Source organism: Brienomyrus brachyistius, chromosome 11 (genome assembly GCF_023856365.1).
Source record: "Brienomyrus brachyistius isolate T26 chromosome 11, BBRACH_0.4, whole genome shotgun sequence".
Classification (NCBI taxonomy): Eukaryota; Metazoa; Chordata; class Actinopteri; order Osteoglossiformes; family Mormyridae; genus Brienomyrus; species Brienomyrus brachyistius.
In genome coordinates this window covers 17,930,557-17,946,095 of record NC_064543.1, presented here as the reverse complement: position 1 = coordinate 17,946,095, position 15,539 = coordinate 17,930,557, and the positions used below count along the sequence as shown (strand labels likewise).

Genomic DNA, 15,539 nt, shown 5'->3' with positions numbered 1-15,539 from the left:
ATGGCTGTTACTAATTCTACTGCTACTACTTCTGCTAGTAATAATAATAATCACCATCATCAGTAGTACTGTAGGTGTAGTACTGTAGTAACAATGTAGTACTGGATCAAATGGAACCTAGAGCCTATTCCAGGCAGCACAGGACACAAGGCAGAGGAGCACACTGGACAGGATGCCAGTCCAACAAAGGACACACACAGTCAAAATAATGGATACCAACTTCGGACCGCAGGAGGAAACTGGAGTAATCCCACAGGATATGGGGTTGTGCATCTGCATACACCACTAATACAAGGGGGGGGCAGGATTAGACACCCCAAATCCTGGAGGTACTGTATGAGCCAAGAGAGCTACCTACCGGTCAATCCGAAGAAGAAGAAAAAAAGAAAGCAGGAAGTTCATTCCCAGGGCCAACTGAACTCAGAATGAAGAAGCAAGCAAGAGGAGGACAAAGCCTCCCAGGCACGGAATTTATTATTAAAGTGGAGATTTTTCGGGTTCCCTCTGGTATGGGAATTTAAAGATAATTTGGTGTTCCTTAAAAGCCCTGGGCTGAAATTCTATTGTACACATTTAGTTCTGTTTCTCGCAAGTCTCTCCCTTCCTTTCATGTTCAGTATACGTATATAAAACAATTGACGCACCCAAACACAGAAAGATTATATAAAGGGCTAAGAACAGCACTGTGTTCTGTAGTTGCACAGATCCAAGTCCAGCATGTCCAGTCCTGATTTTCATTAAGCATTTATGATTCATCTGCATCATGCACTGTATAACTCTAAAATTGTCATGTTCCATTATCCATGATGGAAATTACAACTACTTTTATTATTTTGTAAAGTACTTTATTGGGCTTGAGTTTGCTTGTACAATCTGTCTATAGCTCATATTGCCTATTCATATTTGATTCTGCCATTTAACTCAATTATACCTATTATTAGAACTGCTTACCAACTTGACTGACAAACAGTTTGCATCCATCCTCCAATGACCTATCCAGTACAGGGTAATGGGGAGGCCTGGAGCCTATCCCAGCCAGCACAGGGCGCAAGGCAGGGGTACATCCGGGGTAGGATGCCAGTCCATCACAAGGTATATTTACAGTATGCTTGCTGAAACAGAGTCAATTAACTAGAATTATTTACTTTTACTTAAGGTCAAAGGTTGTTGAACTATATACTTACATTGAGACATAGTGACAGCAAATTGTGTATTTGATTGATTATCAATTGAAATGTTCTATTTAATTATAGAACACAGACCCACTGAAACATTATTTTATCCTTGTGGCTTGATTACCACCAACATTCTGGTTCCGGTATGTTTTCTGAAAGCCCCCCTCAAAAGGTTACTGCTAATGTTGTTGTCGCTGTTCTCTTCTCCACCACGTAAGCGGGAAAGAAGCGGCCGCTCTTTCAATTTCCAAAAATAGCGATTCCTCCCACCAGCTTCCGCCGCCGTTTGCCAGCCCATGTGTGCTTCCCAGCGGACCAGAAGTCAAACGCACATCAAGTAGCACAATAACAACAGCCGCTCTCTAACGAGATTATTTTCGCGGTCTGGCGTGCGGGCTGGATGGAGACGGCGCCGGGGCCCGTGGCGGCTTTAAGGGACAGGGCCATCCGTGGGCGAGGGATGGAGGATAATCCAAACGTCGAGGAGCGACGTGCTCACCTTTTTCCCCACACCGGCTGCACAGGAGGCCAATTAGCAGGGCTCGCAGGATGGAAAACAGCTCACTTCTGTTCATGGCGAGCGCGGCGTGTCTGCCCACTCTGTGACCCGGACTCCACACATCAGCCGGGGTCACGCTAGGCGCAATTACTCAATATTCCACTTCCTTGCCTTAAGCCTTTGCCAAGGACTTGTTGCAACAAGCACAAATATTACCGGCTTCCTTCATTTGAATTCAGGCTCCTTTGGTATAGTTTGGTAGCTATTAAGTGCCTGTTAGATACCCTTTACAGTATAAGACTGGGAAAAGCTGTACATCAAAGCTAAAGAGCTTAATCAGATGATCAAAGTTTTAGCAAAGCTTGCTGATGGGATCCTGGCAGGCTGATTCAATACACCTCCCTCAACACTCTGTATTCTGCTTCTATTGTTATTACTATTGTGTTGCACTATACTAATAATAGTTGTAGTACTCGTAATCATTCTTGACTTTGTCTTCAGATTGTGTTACATTAAAAGCATTAGAGCAATCCGTTCTTTTTTTGGATTAAGAAGGCAGTTCCTTTGTGCTTTTTACTCTGACTGGCCCCATGACCTGGACTCTCATTGTTGTTTCGCGTCACAAATGTCCCTGTTTGCCACTCGGGACGGTTCGCGCAAACCCCCCCCCCACCCACACACACACACACACACACACACACACACACACACACACACACACTCTGTGCCCAACTCCCCCTCGCCCCCCACCCCTTGACCCACCTCCTCTCCAGCATCGCATGGAAAACATTTACACAGTCTTCATTGTGGATTCCTGCAACATTCCCGAAGAGAACAATGAATAGCAGTTGACACTGTGCAGATTCGGCGGTCCCAGCTGTCGCGTGCCTCTGTCTGCATGCAGAGCAGGGGGCGCGGGCCAGAGCGGGCCTGGGGGGTGCCGGAACAAAGCCCCTCTCTGTGTAATCATCGCTATGGGGAATCGCACACTGGCACAGGGGCCACTTCAGTCGCACGGGTAGCGGTGGCACGAGGCGAGGCAAAGGTGTCCGACTGCTGTTTCTCTTCTGTAAGAGCGGGTCATTATCTACCGTGAATACATCAGCAGATGCAAAACAAGGGAGCGGGAGGGAAACAAAAGCAGAACAAAAGAGCCATTAAAAAGGAACTGACTGTTTGTTTATCTGTATATTTGCGGCACTGCATGCATTTTTAATGAATAGGACGGTTAGCGAGAAGCTGGTGGAGATGCTCGCCGCTTTGAGTCTGCTTCTCCGGTGGCTCCCCACACACACACACCCGTGAATCCACGGGATGAGAGCTCATTCGGACATCATACGAACATGTAAACAAACGTCCTGTTGTCAGAGTGGGAAAACGATGACAGGGAGCCTCAGACTGCCTGCGGTCTCACATGCCACTAATGTCACCGTACAACTGGAGTGAGCACGGTGCAGACACTCGCTACAGCCACTGTGGAGGAGATCTCTCTTACATGGACATGCAATCAAAAGAATTTCTGCCTTGGGTGGGGGGGGAGCATTTATAGCAAGATACTCGTTATAATGTTTATCATTGTCGAAAATAAGGTTCCTAGCACCTAGCAAATTAGACAGACAGACAGGCAGATGATAGATAGATAGATAGATAGATAGATAGATAGATAGATAGATAGATAGATGGATGGATGGATGGATGGATGGATGGATGGATGGATGGATGGATGGATTGATTGATGGATGGATGGATGGATGGATGGATGGAGGTGGATGACCCACTACATCACATTTATCATTCTGTCTGCAATGCTGCTCTCCTGCAATAGTAACTGCACACGCCCTGCAACCTTAATCAACTCGGATGCTCGATATTCATAAGGCCCTGCCCCAGCCTTAGCTCGAACCCGGGTAAATGCAGATTAACACCCGAGATCCCCCCAGATCAGAGTGTGACTTGGCAGGAGGGATCGGGAGGGAAGACCTTTGATCCGCTAAAGCCCCGTCAGACGGCTCATGCTCGTCAAACCCAGGGATGAAGCCGTCTGCAGAAGCGCCGCAACTCGAAGGCGCCGCCCCCCCCGCACCCCACCGCTGCTGCCTAATTGTCCCCGGAGGGCACGCGCCACCACGTCCGGGCCTCCACACCCTGCCTCGCACATGGGTACGCATGCTCCACCAACATGAGCTGCCCATGGAGAAATCAAAGGTTATCCATGCTTGACTCCAACCAGGTTGTCCAGTAGAGTATTCCAACAACAATACTGAAAGCAGCCTGCTGTTTTTTTTCCCTGACTAGACCTCGAGTTGCACAGCCTGCAGGTAATTTCTTTTATCATAGAGCAGTGTTTCTCAACCCAGTCCTCGGGGACCCCCAGACAGTCCACATTTTTGCTCCCCTTCCAGCTCCAGCACAGCTGTACCAAACAAATGGAGACCACCGACTATCAGGTACAGGTGTGGTAGGAGTTGGGAGAGAACGAAACTGTGGACTGTCTGGGGGTCTACAAAGACTGGGTTGAAAAACAGTGATATAGACCAATCGCACTTCAAATGAGGATCATTTCACATTTCACTGAAACAAATATGTGCTCATATGGATATTACATATTTGCAAGGCGTTTCGTTTTGGGCATTTCAAACTAAAACTAACAGAAGCAGTATTAAGAAGAACTATATTTGACAAAATAATTGGCACCACTGGATTGAGCAGAGTTGTTATACTAATAAAAAAGAAGCTGGGGGAAACCTTCCAGTGTTCTGCTCGGAAACACAGGAACGGACATGCAAGCTGTAAGTAAGTCTCAGCACTGCAGTAACCTCACCGTTCGCCATGAGAAGGAAATTCACAGCTTCATAGCAAGATGCTAGGGCTTTAATTTCAATTTCTTTGTAAATTGCATGTTTTTTTTTTGAGATCCTGTTTTTTTTTGCTCATGAATGGTCTGGCGGGGGGGGGGGGGGGGGGGGGGGGTAGGGGGGGGGTGTTCCTCAAAACAGAATATCTAAGTTAACTGGGTTAACTTAAGTTAGAAGCAATGGTCATTCAATGAGAGTTTAGGTAAGGAGCATTCATATTGGACAATCATGCCTTCTAGCTTAAGTTAAGCCAGCTAACTGAGAAATCCTTCTTTGTGGAACGTCCTTCTGATGATGATATTCATACTTCAGCCTTTGTCATTATCAATTCAGTGAGATGTTCAGAATCTGTGTCCCACTGTCTGGTAATAATTTTTCCAGCACAATTCTAAGCAGTTTGGAGCAGTTTCCTCTAAGACAAAAGATGCCTACTTAAAATAAAGAAATTATTATTGTTATTATTATTATTATTATGGTTATTATTATTATTGTTGTTGTTGTTATTTATTTATTTATTTTATTATGTATTAGTAGTAGTAGCAGCAATAGCTGTAGTAGTAGTGGTAGCGATTGTTGTAGTAAGACATGTTTGAAAGATGTGTTGATGCTTCATCACAGTTACTATTGATGTTATAAGGCAGAGGTAGGGAACCCTGACTGAGAGGCCATCCCAAAAACCGGCACCTACACCGGATCCATGGATCAGGTTCCCTACCCCTGTTATAAGGCAATAATGTATACAAATGACCAAATGATGGAAGATATTTCTAAATAAGGGTTAATTATGTGGAAATGTGCTCTTTAGACAGTAAAATTTACTGTAGGCCAATTTAAGGACCCCTTCCAAATACCAGGTAGCAAAGAAAAAGCATCATCTTGTATCCAGCAAAATTTTTTTCTTATCTGTTCGACAAGATCTACAAACAAAAGGAAACAGTTGTCTTTCTGATACATTTCAGTCTGTAGTCATATCAATTTCATTTTTGAATAAATAATCAAAGCAATTTTCTCCTTTGCACTGACAGTCATGGTAATCTTGGGCTGTAATATGAATTACTAAATATTTATGGATTCTTATCAATGGTCTTTGTGTAATGTATACACAATGATCTTTGAAATCAAAGCAATGGACAATAAGAAGATGGATCAATCACAAACTCATTTCATTTGTGTGTTTCAGCACTTCAGTGTTAGAATAGGCAGTGCCATTACTCATTCTGATAAATTATTACACAAATTGACACACAAAAGACATGAAAATGAAAGTAACATCCCAGATATAAAATTTCATCATACATTATAACCAAACAGACATTATACAAAGTAAACAGATCTTCATTCTTCTTTGCTGTACCTAGACAGCAGTTTGTTCTCTCCTCTTTCATGATTTATTTGGTTATTATTTAGTATTATTTGTTCAGTACAAATAACACAGCACTATGTAACAGTGAGGCACTCAAATCGCATTCCAAGAAAACCGCTTAAGGGCTAAATTTTGAAATCAAAGGGCTGGACAGACTGGTTAAAAATAGACTTTGCGATCCGTCATGGCCCACAAATTATGCTTAAATGATTTTTTTTTTGGTGATTGTTTCACATATGACCCAGATGTCAGGATCTGGAAATACTTTTTAGAAAGCTTATGTGGGACATTTTAACATGATTAAAGCTGGTTGTAAGTTTGCTGACATATGTCGTTAGGCTGAAAGAAATAAAGAACTTAGCAATAAGCTAGCCGAGACTTTCTCTCTCGTCGGTAACTTTGCTACAGCACCTTCAAAGAAAGAAGTGTTCTTGACTTCATGTCGAAGTGTAAATGGATTACAGTTACGTAACGGCATCATTGGCGGTCCCTCCGAATCCGAGGGCCCGCTTCTGTAAACAGGGCCCGGTTCTGCTGCAAACCTTCCGCGAGCACTAAGCACCATTGCGCAGATGAGCGGTACACACAGATGTGAGGCTTCTAGGCGCCTGCTTTCCAAGACGCAGATACGCTGCCTTCTGAGTCACCCCCCCCCCCCGCCCCCCCACAATACCACCAAAGCTTGAGACGGCAAATATTGTCAGAGAGAATACCGTCATGCACGGTTGCTGTCTTCTCTCCTACACTACCTCTCACGCTCTACCATATATGCTAATGGAATCCAACTACTGCCAGTCGGAATTCGTTGGTGGGGGGGGGGGGGGGGGGGCTTGGTAACTGACAAGACAGGAGGTGTGTATGTATAATTAAACATCAGAGGGTAAAGCAATAAAATGCGCAAGATGGAATGAGTCTAATCTTGGCCTCGGGATCCTCAATAATCTACCCAAAACCACCAGCCCACAAACATGGAGATCTGAAACGTATGACCCATTTTAATCAAACATCCCCCTTCCACTTGATTCATTTTTTAATTAAGCGCAAGAGAGGAAATTGCAGCTCTGGTGTCTGTGATGGGGTGCATAATATTTGGAGAGGGGGTTCTCAATCTAAACTGTCTCTGCGGCCTGCTATCACAGGGCAACACAGAACTTATCTCTGCTCCTGCAGCTTCTCCTGCAAAATATTTAACCTTGCAAAATAATAGAAGTGCAACTCAATCAGTGCCACCGTGCCCGGATGAGCCAAATTCCTTGGTGACCCACTACTCACCCCAAAACAGAATTGTGATATGGGACGGGGCCCCTTGGAGGTCACATGTGTAAATGCACCATCTCAAAAATAAAGAGACGGAAACAGGAAAGCAGAAAAAGGGGGGCATCACCAAAAACGTGCAGGAAATAGAGAAGCTTGTCAGAACACTGACATGTTTGAATAACACCAGATGAAAATGCTGCCCTGCTACAATTTGCTAGGGGCAGTGCTGTGCCCAGTACCATGTCACGGGCTGAAAGAATCAGTGAACAATTTGCAATAGTCCAGCACAAATCCATTCCATAGATACTGATCCAGGAAGCAGGCTGCCAAGCTTTATAGCGTTGTTTTCTCTAATATATTTTCCATGGAAAAACATGATGTGCGGCTTCTAATGAAAGTAGATTATATGCAGTGGGAATTGAAGTTCAGAGTTTATTGCTAAAAGATATATACATTTGCCAGGGATAAGCCACAATCGGTGAATCAGTAGTTGCAGCTGCAAAGAAATGTATTAATTGCGTTTTCAGATTAAGTTAAAAAAAAAAACATAACAATACAGGTAACCAGTCAATAACTTCTAGATGGTTATGTACATCAGTACGTTAATTACTTTTAAACCATCAATACATCAAGAAGACACAAGAGCACTCAATAGTAAGTCTGTTTGTTTTCAGATTTACTTTTTGCTAATATTCTTCCCTACAATTAATTCAAAGAGCTGTAGTAGAGTGTATGCGAGATGATACACACACACACACACACACACACACACCTGGGCACCTCAGACAGTTCATACATAAAATATGATGAGCTCAAGTTTACTGAACACCAAAGACATTAAAACAAGTACAACATGTTCAGCCTGCTCTTCGCATTGACACGCTCGTTTACAGACTTATAAGCTCTCCTGTCTGCCATCTACTGTGAGGTTTTCTCATCAGCCTGTAAACAAACTGCTTTAATAGCCCCAGAAGGGTGGAAAAAGGTCAAAGGTGATCACTTTCAGGGTAAACGTGCCTGGGTACTTTCTGGCAATGTACCGCAGACGGTCCACCCTGGCCCAGATACACAGAAACCCGTCCAGACTTTCCCCTACACGGAACCGTGAAGCGCAAAAGCCTAGCCCACCTTTTATCTGGGCCACTCTTGACATTTCAACCACAAATAAAGAGCAAATTAAATAAATAATACCATCCCCTAAAGTAAAAAATGGAAAAGAAAATGCCTGAAAAATTGCAATCTGTTCGTCCACCTGTGTCACTCGGAGCTGTTTGTGTGACAGATGATCCCATATCCATATTCCCTGGCAGAGGGGCAGGGGGAGATTTGGCGCAAGGGAAAAGGGCAGATTTCATTCAATTGCATTCAAACAGGTCATGAATCACTACAGCACACCTGGGGGAAATTGAGGTTGTCCTCATCACTGGGCTGAGACCATACAACCCCCCCCACATACACACACACACACACACACACACACATGCCTGTTCCTGAACCACCCAATGGTAATTACGTCAACTACCCAACACTTGATTCCCCGCACATTTTCTGAAAAGCTATCCATCCTTCTGTCCCTATTAGAAAATACTGAAGAAAGAAAGAAAGAAAGAAAGAAAAAGAAAAGAAGTGAAATGACAATATTCAAAGGAGTGAATTAATGTTTCCTCATGATAAGCAAGCTTTAATATCAGCCTGACAATTTGAATGCCTGAATACTCACCCTGCCAACAAGAATTGGGTCTGGTCCAGAGAACTCTTCCAGCACAAACATTTGATTCCAAACCCATCCCCTTTTGGCACGAGTTAGAGGTCCGTGTCCTTCGGCAGGACCATGCAGGCCCATTGCAGATACGGTCTGATCCAAACTTTCTGACCGATTGACCAAGGGATTCATGAAGGCACAAGGAACGCATATAATCCACAAGAGCAACATGGAAGTCCAAAGATCTGTCCGCATCTCCTCCAGTCGTTTCGGCGTCATTTCCAAAGAGGGGCAGTTCTCCTGTGGACAAGCTGGTTACTTCTCTCCGTGTCTGAGCTCAACCTTAGAGTTCATGGCGTGCTGAAGATCCCGTCTGTGCTATGTTAGTCTCCAGAGGTGGCGGAAATGGTACATTCTTCTCACTGGCCATCAGTTTTTTGGTTTGTCAGCATGCAAGACCTAAAGAACAATGGACAAAAGAGCTTTGGCTGAATGCCAGATGGCACCATTGAGAAGAACAGCTGGATGAATTCTGACAGAAGCAAGAAAAATATACACCTCAATTCTTAATGACATACAAACACCTTTCATTGTGGAAATCATAGTCACTGGAGAGATTGATCAAAACAAAGAATCCATTAAAAAAATAATAAAAACATGCAAGTCATTTTAAATAATGTAGTATAAATGTTACTTTCTGTCATCCAATATAATGGTGCAGAAACCTGCATAGAGTCATTTAATAGACGGGAGAATCACAACCTTCTTTGGGATTATTCCCTAGTCACTCTTACCCTGAATCCCATTTTGTAACTAAACAAACAGGATGCATGTGTGCTGCACAATCCGTTTCATTTGCCTGTATTTCCTTTAAAAATATTTGTATCATTTTCCATTTATAGGATGCTCCATAATGTCAAACTTTAACAATGATGCAATAATACGATTTTATTGAACACGACTGAATTATTTGAAAAAGTTCTCATCGTAATCATCACCATCGCTGTTATATTTATGAATAATGGCGATCCCCTTCCAGGCTTCCATTAAAAGTATATTATGATTGTATTGCCTGCACGAGATCATGCTTAAAAAAATGATAATAAATTAATAAATAAAATCTACAGCACTCGAATTAACGTGGTGATGCAACTCTTGATCGGAGAACATCCAATCAGATCCATCCGAATGATATATTATTAAATACAATTGTTGTTATTATTATTAGTATTATTATTATTATTATTATTATTATTATTATTATTATTATTATTATTATTATTATTATTATCTATTAGCCAGGTAAAATGGCTGATCACATTCATGCAAGCCGGTCTGAAGGCTTCAATTTGAAAGCCCTTTTTGGTGGTAAAATGCGCATGAGTATATTGTATATAAATGTCTGGGCTAAACACAGTCGTTCAAATCAAATCCTGTTAACATACCGATGACAGCGATACTTAATAGGCCTCTTAGATGTTATAAGGAATAAATTCATATATATACGGGTCCCACATTCAACATTTTAGTTAATTGTATTTCTATTTTTATTCCTATCTTCCCTAGACAACCTTGACTGACCATCAACTTTAAGGTTGTATATTACGATTGCATCTTTCTTCTTAGACTTTAGCAAAACGTACATTTAAGAGTCCAGACTATAATTTTGAAGTCTAGTTTAATAACATAACTGAAACGTACAAACATCAACAGGAGTGTGTTTGAAACATGTAACCGTGAAGTCAAAAACAGACAAGCGTGGCTAATGCTCGCAATAAACTTCTGCCCACCGTGACATGCATTAGCGCAAATGGCAAGTTGGAAACCGGCTCTACCTGCCTCCGATGTTCTAGTCCATAGGTGAAGCTGAAAGCGATTATTAAATATGCATCATATAAAAGTACATAAATCACACAAAGCAACGCGTCTCTGATAAAGAATAAGCATTCAGGCAAACCACTTTCGGACAAATTCATCAGTACATTTTAATTCCCTCTCCGATATGTACAGCGGCTCTTTATGCTATTTTATGCTTTATGGATTATTAAGAAATAATCCATAGCAACAACCGTAGAACTACAACGTGTTCATCTTTTCCCGTCAGTACTTAATGTATCTTGATGTATTAAAAATTAGCCTATATTTAGAAAACGGTAAATTAAATGTATTTTTACTTCACTGTATACACATTCAAGGCTCGTAAATATACGTTTATTCATTAGATTGCATATATATATATATATATATATATATATATATATGCTATATATATGATATATATATATATCATTTTTAGAACAAATCCAACTAAACATGGTATTTTTTTTTCTTTCAGAAACCTGACACAGTCGTCGCCGGGGCAGGACCAAGGCAATCGGCTCTTAGAGGCGATCATGTCCCCCCAGCCCGTTTCAGGACCACACGGACTGGCCAGCTCCCCCAGACAGGCGCACTTTTGCGGTATTTCAGAAGCGCTCCGTATCCATGCGGGCGCAAACAGCGCAGCCCCTTGCATTACAAAAAGCGACCCCGACAACGGGAACCAAGGAGAAAGAGCCAACAACACTCCGTATGTCTGTCGTCTAAAAAAAATGTTAAAGTATCGGCATCGCTTTGCTGGATTGAAGACGGCGCATAGTGCCGGCGGCTTTCAGGCTGCTACCTGCAGCGTGCAGCGCGCTTTCTTACCCTTCCTCTATTATGGGTTATATATTATATACACTACGCCAGTCTATTCCCGTCAATACTCTCGCCAGTCACTAATACTTCGCAGTATAAGAGCAGCACGGACTTTCCCGTCACTTACGGCAAAACTCGTCCTGGCTGACAAGCCCCGTTAACAAGGGATGCCGCGTTTCAAATTCTGCACATAATACCAATAATAATGATGATGACAATAATAACAGCATAAGCTAACTTTACGGACCCGCACCTAAAGGCCACTGTCTCCAAACATCAATTCACCTGTTAGTTTTCCTTCTTTTTTGATATACTTACTCTCTTGCATCCAGGTGTTTGTATCATCGCAAGCCTTTAAAAAAGAGAGATATACCTTTAAATGGGCAGCGCTCACTTCATGTCCTTTAGATGGGAGTTAAAAAAGAATTGGAGAGAGCAAAAGAGAAAATTCCGCAAAGAAAGGTTAGGCAAGGGGGGGGGATGTAGGAGATTCCTAGCGGTTCGCCAGCCTCCAGAAGACGCCTGTGTGTGCATTGGGAGCCCGGCACGGCTGCCTGGTGCTGTCAGAGCTGGGAGGCTCCCTCACACCCGCCCCTCGCCGCGCTCATTGGGCTGAGCAGCAGGCAGCCGCGGCGCTCTTATATCAAGGGGATACATAACTTTTATGGGCATGTTGCGACGATGCTCTCAGAGCCCTATTTGCATTCCTTTGATCATCGAGCACTTGGAAACAAATAAAACAGGGCGCTACATTGACGGTGCGTTGTGAAGGAAAACGTCGGGAGTTCTGCGTCCTCCTATCCACAGTTGTATTTATCCCCTGTTTTTTTTCTAGTTTAATCACGAAGGGAGAAGCAGAAGTGAAGGCAAGGCTTCCGTGACCGGGCTTTGCTTTGTATTTCAATCTGATCCCATCCGTCTTTGTTCAAGATGTTATGAGGGGGACGTATGTAGTGCGCCGACTGGGTGTTTAACAGAATTGGACAAAAGCGGTGTCGTACGTATTGCATTTTGCCATGGTGGTAATTGAAAATGGGTGGGGGGGAAGTGAGTTTCTATTGATTGCGTTCAATGACTGTCGTTCAGTAGTTTGCGTAAATGCCCCAAACAACCGCTAAGTATCCATAAAAAGCTGCACTTTGTCCATATGTGGCCCTCCGTGAACGTGTTCCTTTGAAAAGCTGCAGAATGACTATGTAAATGACTATAAATGAAATAAATTCAATTTTAATGTCATATGCACCATCTTCCCCGGCGAAATAGGAAAGAAAGAAGTTTAAAAATATATAGCGATCTCTCTATTAAACCTGATATGAGCGAAAAGTCCACTTCGCGTCGTAAAATTACATTTCATCCTCATCCCTGGAAGTTTATAACCTATCAAACACCGACATATTACATCAGAGACCGTCAGCGCAACACACTAAGTTATGTATTGTAATGTAATTAGAAGTAGGCTATACATAAACGAGGTACAAGTCACTCATGTACAAATGAGTAAATAAAGCCACAGTATTCAGTTGGTACTTTTTTGCAAGAAACAAAATGTACTTTTGTAAATAATTCTGATAATACTAAAAAGCGTAACTTGTAACACGTCATTTGTAGCCCGTTAAGTGGGTCAAGATGAACAGTAAGAGGAAATGCAGCAAAGATGCGTCCGATCACGCAGCGCTATCAGCTCCGCTGGTTCCCCACTGTCCGCCTGGGAGCTACGCGGAGCGTCGCCCGACACGCCGGCGAGACCAGCGCCCTCTAGCGCACAGTGCTGAAGCGGCCATCAAACCTGATAAAGGCGCTCCAGCGCTGGTCAGAGGGCTCTGGGGACGTGGACGTCATTAGTCAGAGTATGATGACGCTCGGAAGACTCGCGGATGCTGTAACGCGTTTTTATAATTGCAGGAGTTTCATGCTCGGAACACAGTTACATGCAGTTCACGATGATTGTGCCGATAATTATAGGTCTATATTCACAGTGAAGAACAGATTACCATTTCCTTAACATGCCTATGTTTATAGTTGACACAAAAATGATAAACGGACAGTAATTAAATTTTCAGCAGGTTTCAGAGGAATCGGAATATAAATATTGTTTAGTGTATTTAATTTGCTTCTTTAACAAGTCAAAGTCAATGTTAACTAATTGGTTAATGAAAGCAGTGGAAGAAAGGTATAATTTGCCCAGCTCTGCATATCAGAGATCCCTCTGATAACACAAAAAAAAAGAATAGGTGATTATCCCTCATTTCGATGACCTTTACATGTGCTGCAAATAGAGATTTAATAGATTTGGGTATCTTAATTATATTATGCAGAATATGAAGATAACCTCAAAGAAAAAGATAGTTGCAAAAGCTAATAATGTGGAAATGGGATATATATATATATATATATATATATATATATATATATATATATATATATATATATATATATATATATATATATATATATAAGGACATTCAGATTATTGCTCTTCCTTGAGCCTGGGGTGTTGGGACAAGAATAATAGGAGGATAAGGACCACACTGCAGTAGGGGAGGCACTCGGAGAAGTAAAAAACGGTCCGTCATTGCCAAGGGCACAAATAAGTGAAAACGTTTAAATACAGCCCACGTTCTCCATCTTTGGCAATTTAATCTTATGTTTCCACTTCAGAGAGTGTGAGAAAGGCTTTCAACCGAAAGGCTTGACATGAAAGAAACAGTCACACCAGGCCTCCTTGTCTTTTCCATACAGCAGTGATTATGAACAAAGCTAAAGACTTATAAAGTTTGTGAACCCTTTAGAATTTGGTATTCCTGCTTTATTTTGACCTGAAATGTAATCTGATCTTCATCTAAGTCGTAATAAAGAGAATATGATTAAACAACGGAGTTACAAAGAAGTGTGCTTTTTGACCCTTTGAGCTTTTACTGATCCATCGTTCACCATTTTTTGGTTAGAAAAGTATGTGGAAGTAGAGAAATATACCAAAAGTCCTTACTACTGAGTGTGAGGCTCAGTGGGCTAAGCCTCTGTTCCTGCGAGTTAGAGGTTGCTGGTTCAAGCCTGGTTTCAGCACGATAGTCACATGTCTGTGGGCCTTTAATCAAGGCCCTTAACCCCCAGCTCCATGGGTGCGGCAGCAAGTGGCTGCCCTTTGCAGCCAGGCTTACTCTCTCCTGCATGTGTGTCATGGAGAGTAAGATGGGGTAGGCAAAAAGAGAATTTCCCCATTGGGATAAATGTAAGAGTCATTATGGTCATAGCTTGATGTCACTCTCATTATTAAAGACCTGTGGTGATTGTTTTTAAATCCCATAAAAGGCGTGCCTATAAGTGGGAGGGGGGTGGCAGCGTCCTCCCAAAATCGATTGCTGGGCCAGCCAATCCACTACACCCCCCCCCCCCTCCACCCCATTCCGCTAAATTCCACATATTAATTTGCAAGCATTTTGATATCCATTCCACAATATTTTCGATTCATCAATACTTGTTGTTTTACTCACTGCAGGTCATGCCGTAAGATACTACAAGAACATTGTTTCTAATGTGATGCTGTTTCAAAATATATAACTTCTCCTGCTTCATGCATCCTGTTGATTATATGTTGAGGATCACTGTCGTGTTGTATGACCCACTTCCCCCTAAGCTTTAGCTTATGGACGGATGCGCTGACACTTTCACATCAGAAACTGCTGGTACCCTGCAGAAGTTAAGGGTCTCTCCAAGACTGTAAGTTGCCTGGGTCGTGAGCCTGTGAATCAGCCCAAAAGCCGCGATACTCCCACCATCACACATGCTTGGCATGAAGTTCTGCTGTTGAGCGGCAACACTGCCAAACATATTTCTTTTTGAAAAATGCATCCGTAAAACATCCAGAGAACATACTATCCAGCTTTCTGGGTCATTCCGGAGGTCCCTGACAATCTCGGCATACTGTAGGCAGAAACGTTTTTTTTTTTTTTTTTTTGGGAGGGGGGATAGTAGTTTCCTTTTGATTCTTGTTATGGTGGATTAATGACTA

At 42.5% G+C, this 15,539-nt stretch overlaps 1 protein-coding gene across 5 annotated transcripts in view; it reads right to left on the bottom strand.

Moving 5' to 3' along the window:
• cdh8 (cadherin 8) overlaps positions 1-12,492 on the bottom strand; it is a 76,241-nt gene extending 63,749 nt beyond the window's left edge. The window contains exons 1-2 of one of the 5 annotated variants that reach the window (XM_049030739.1): positions 11,816-12,492; positions 8,870-9,310 (exon numbers count right to left, since the gene is read on the bottom strand). In XM_049030739.1, the coding sequence (XP_048886696.1) occupies positions 8,870-9,130 (261 nt within the window). In that variant the 5' untranslated portion in view covers positions 9,131-9,310; positions 11,816-12,492. Of the gene's footprint in view, positions 1-8,869; positions 9,334-10,686; positions 10,782-11,815 lie in introns of those variants that run through there. The other 4 variants (XM_049030738.1, XM_049030735.1, XM_049030736.1 and 1 more) reach the window with 4 other exon arrangements.
• Positions 12,493-15,539: the final 3,047 nt, after the last annotated feature.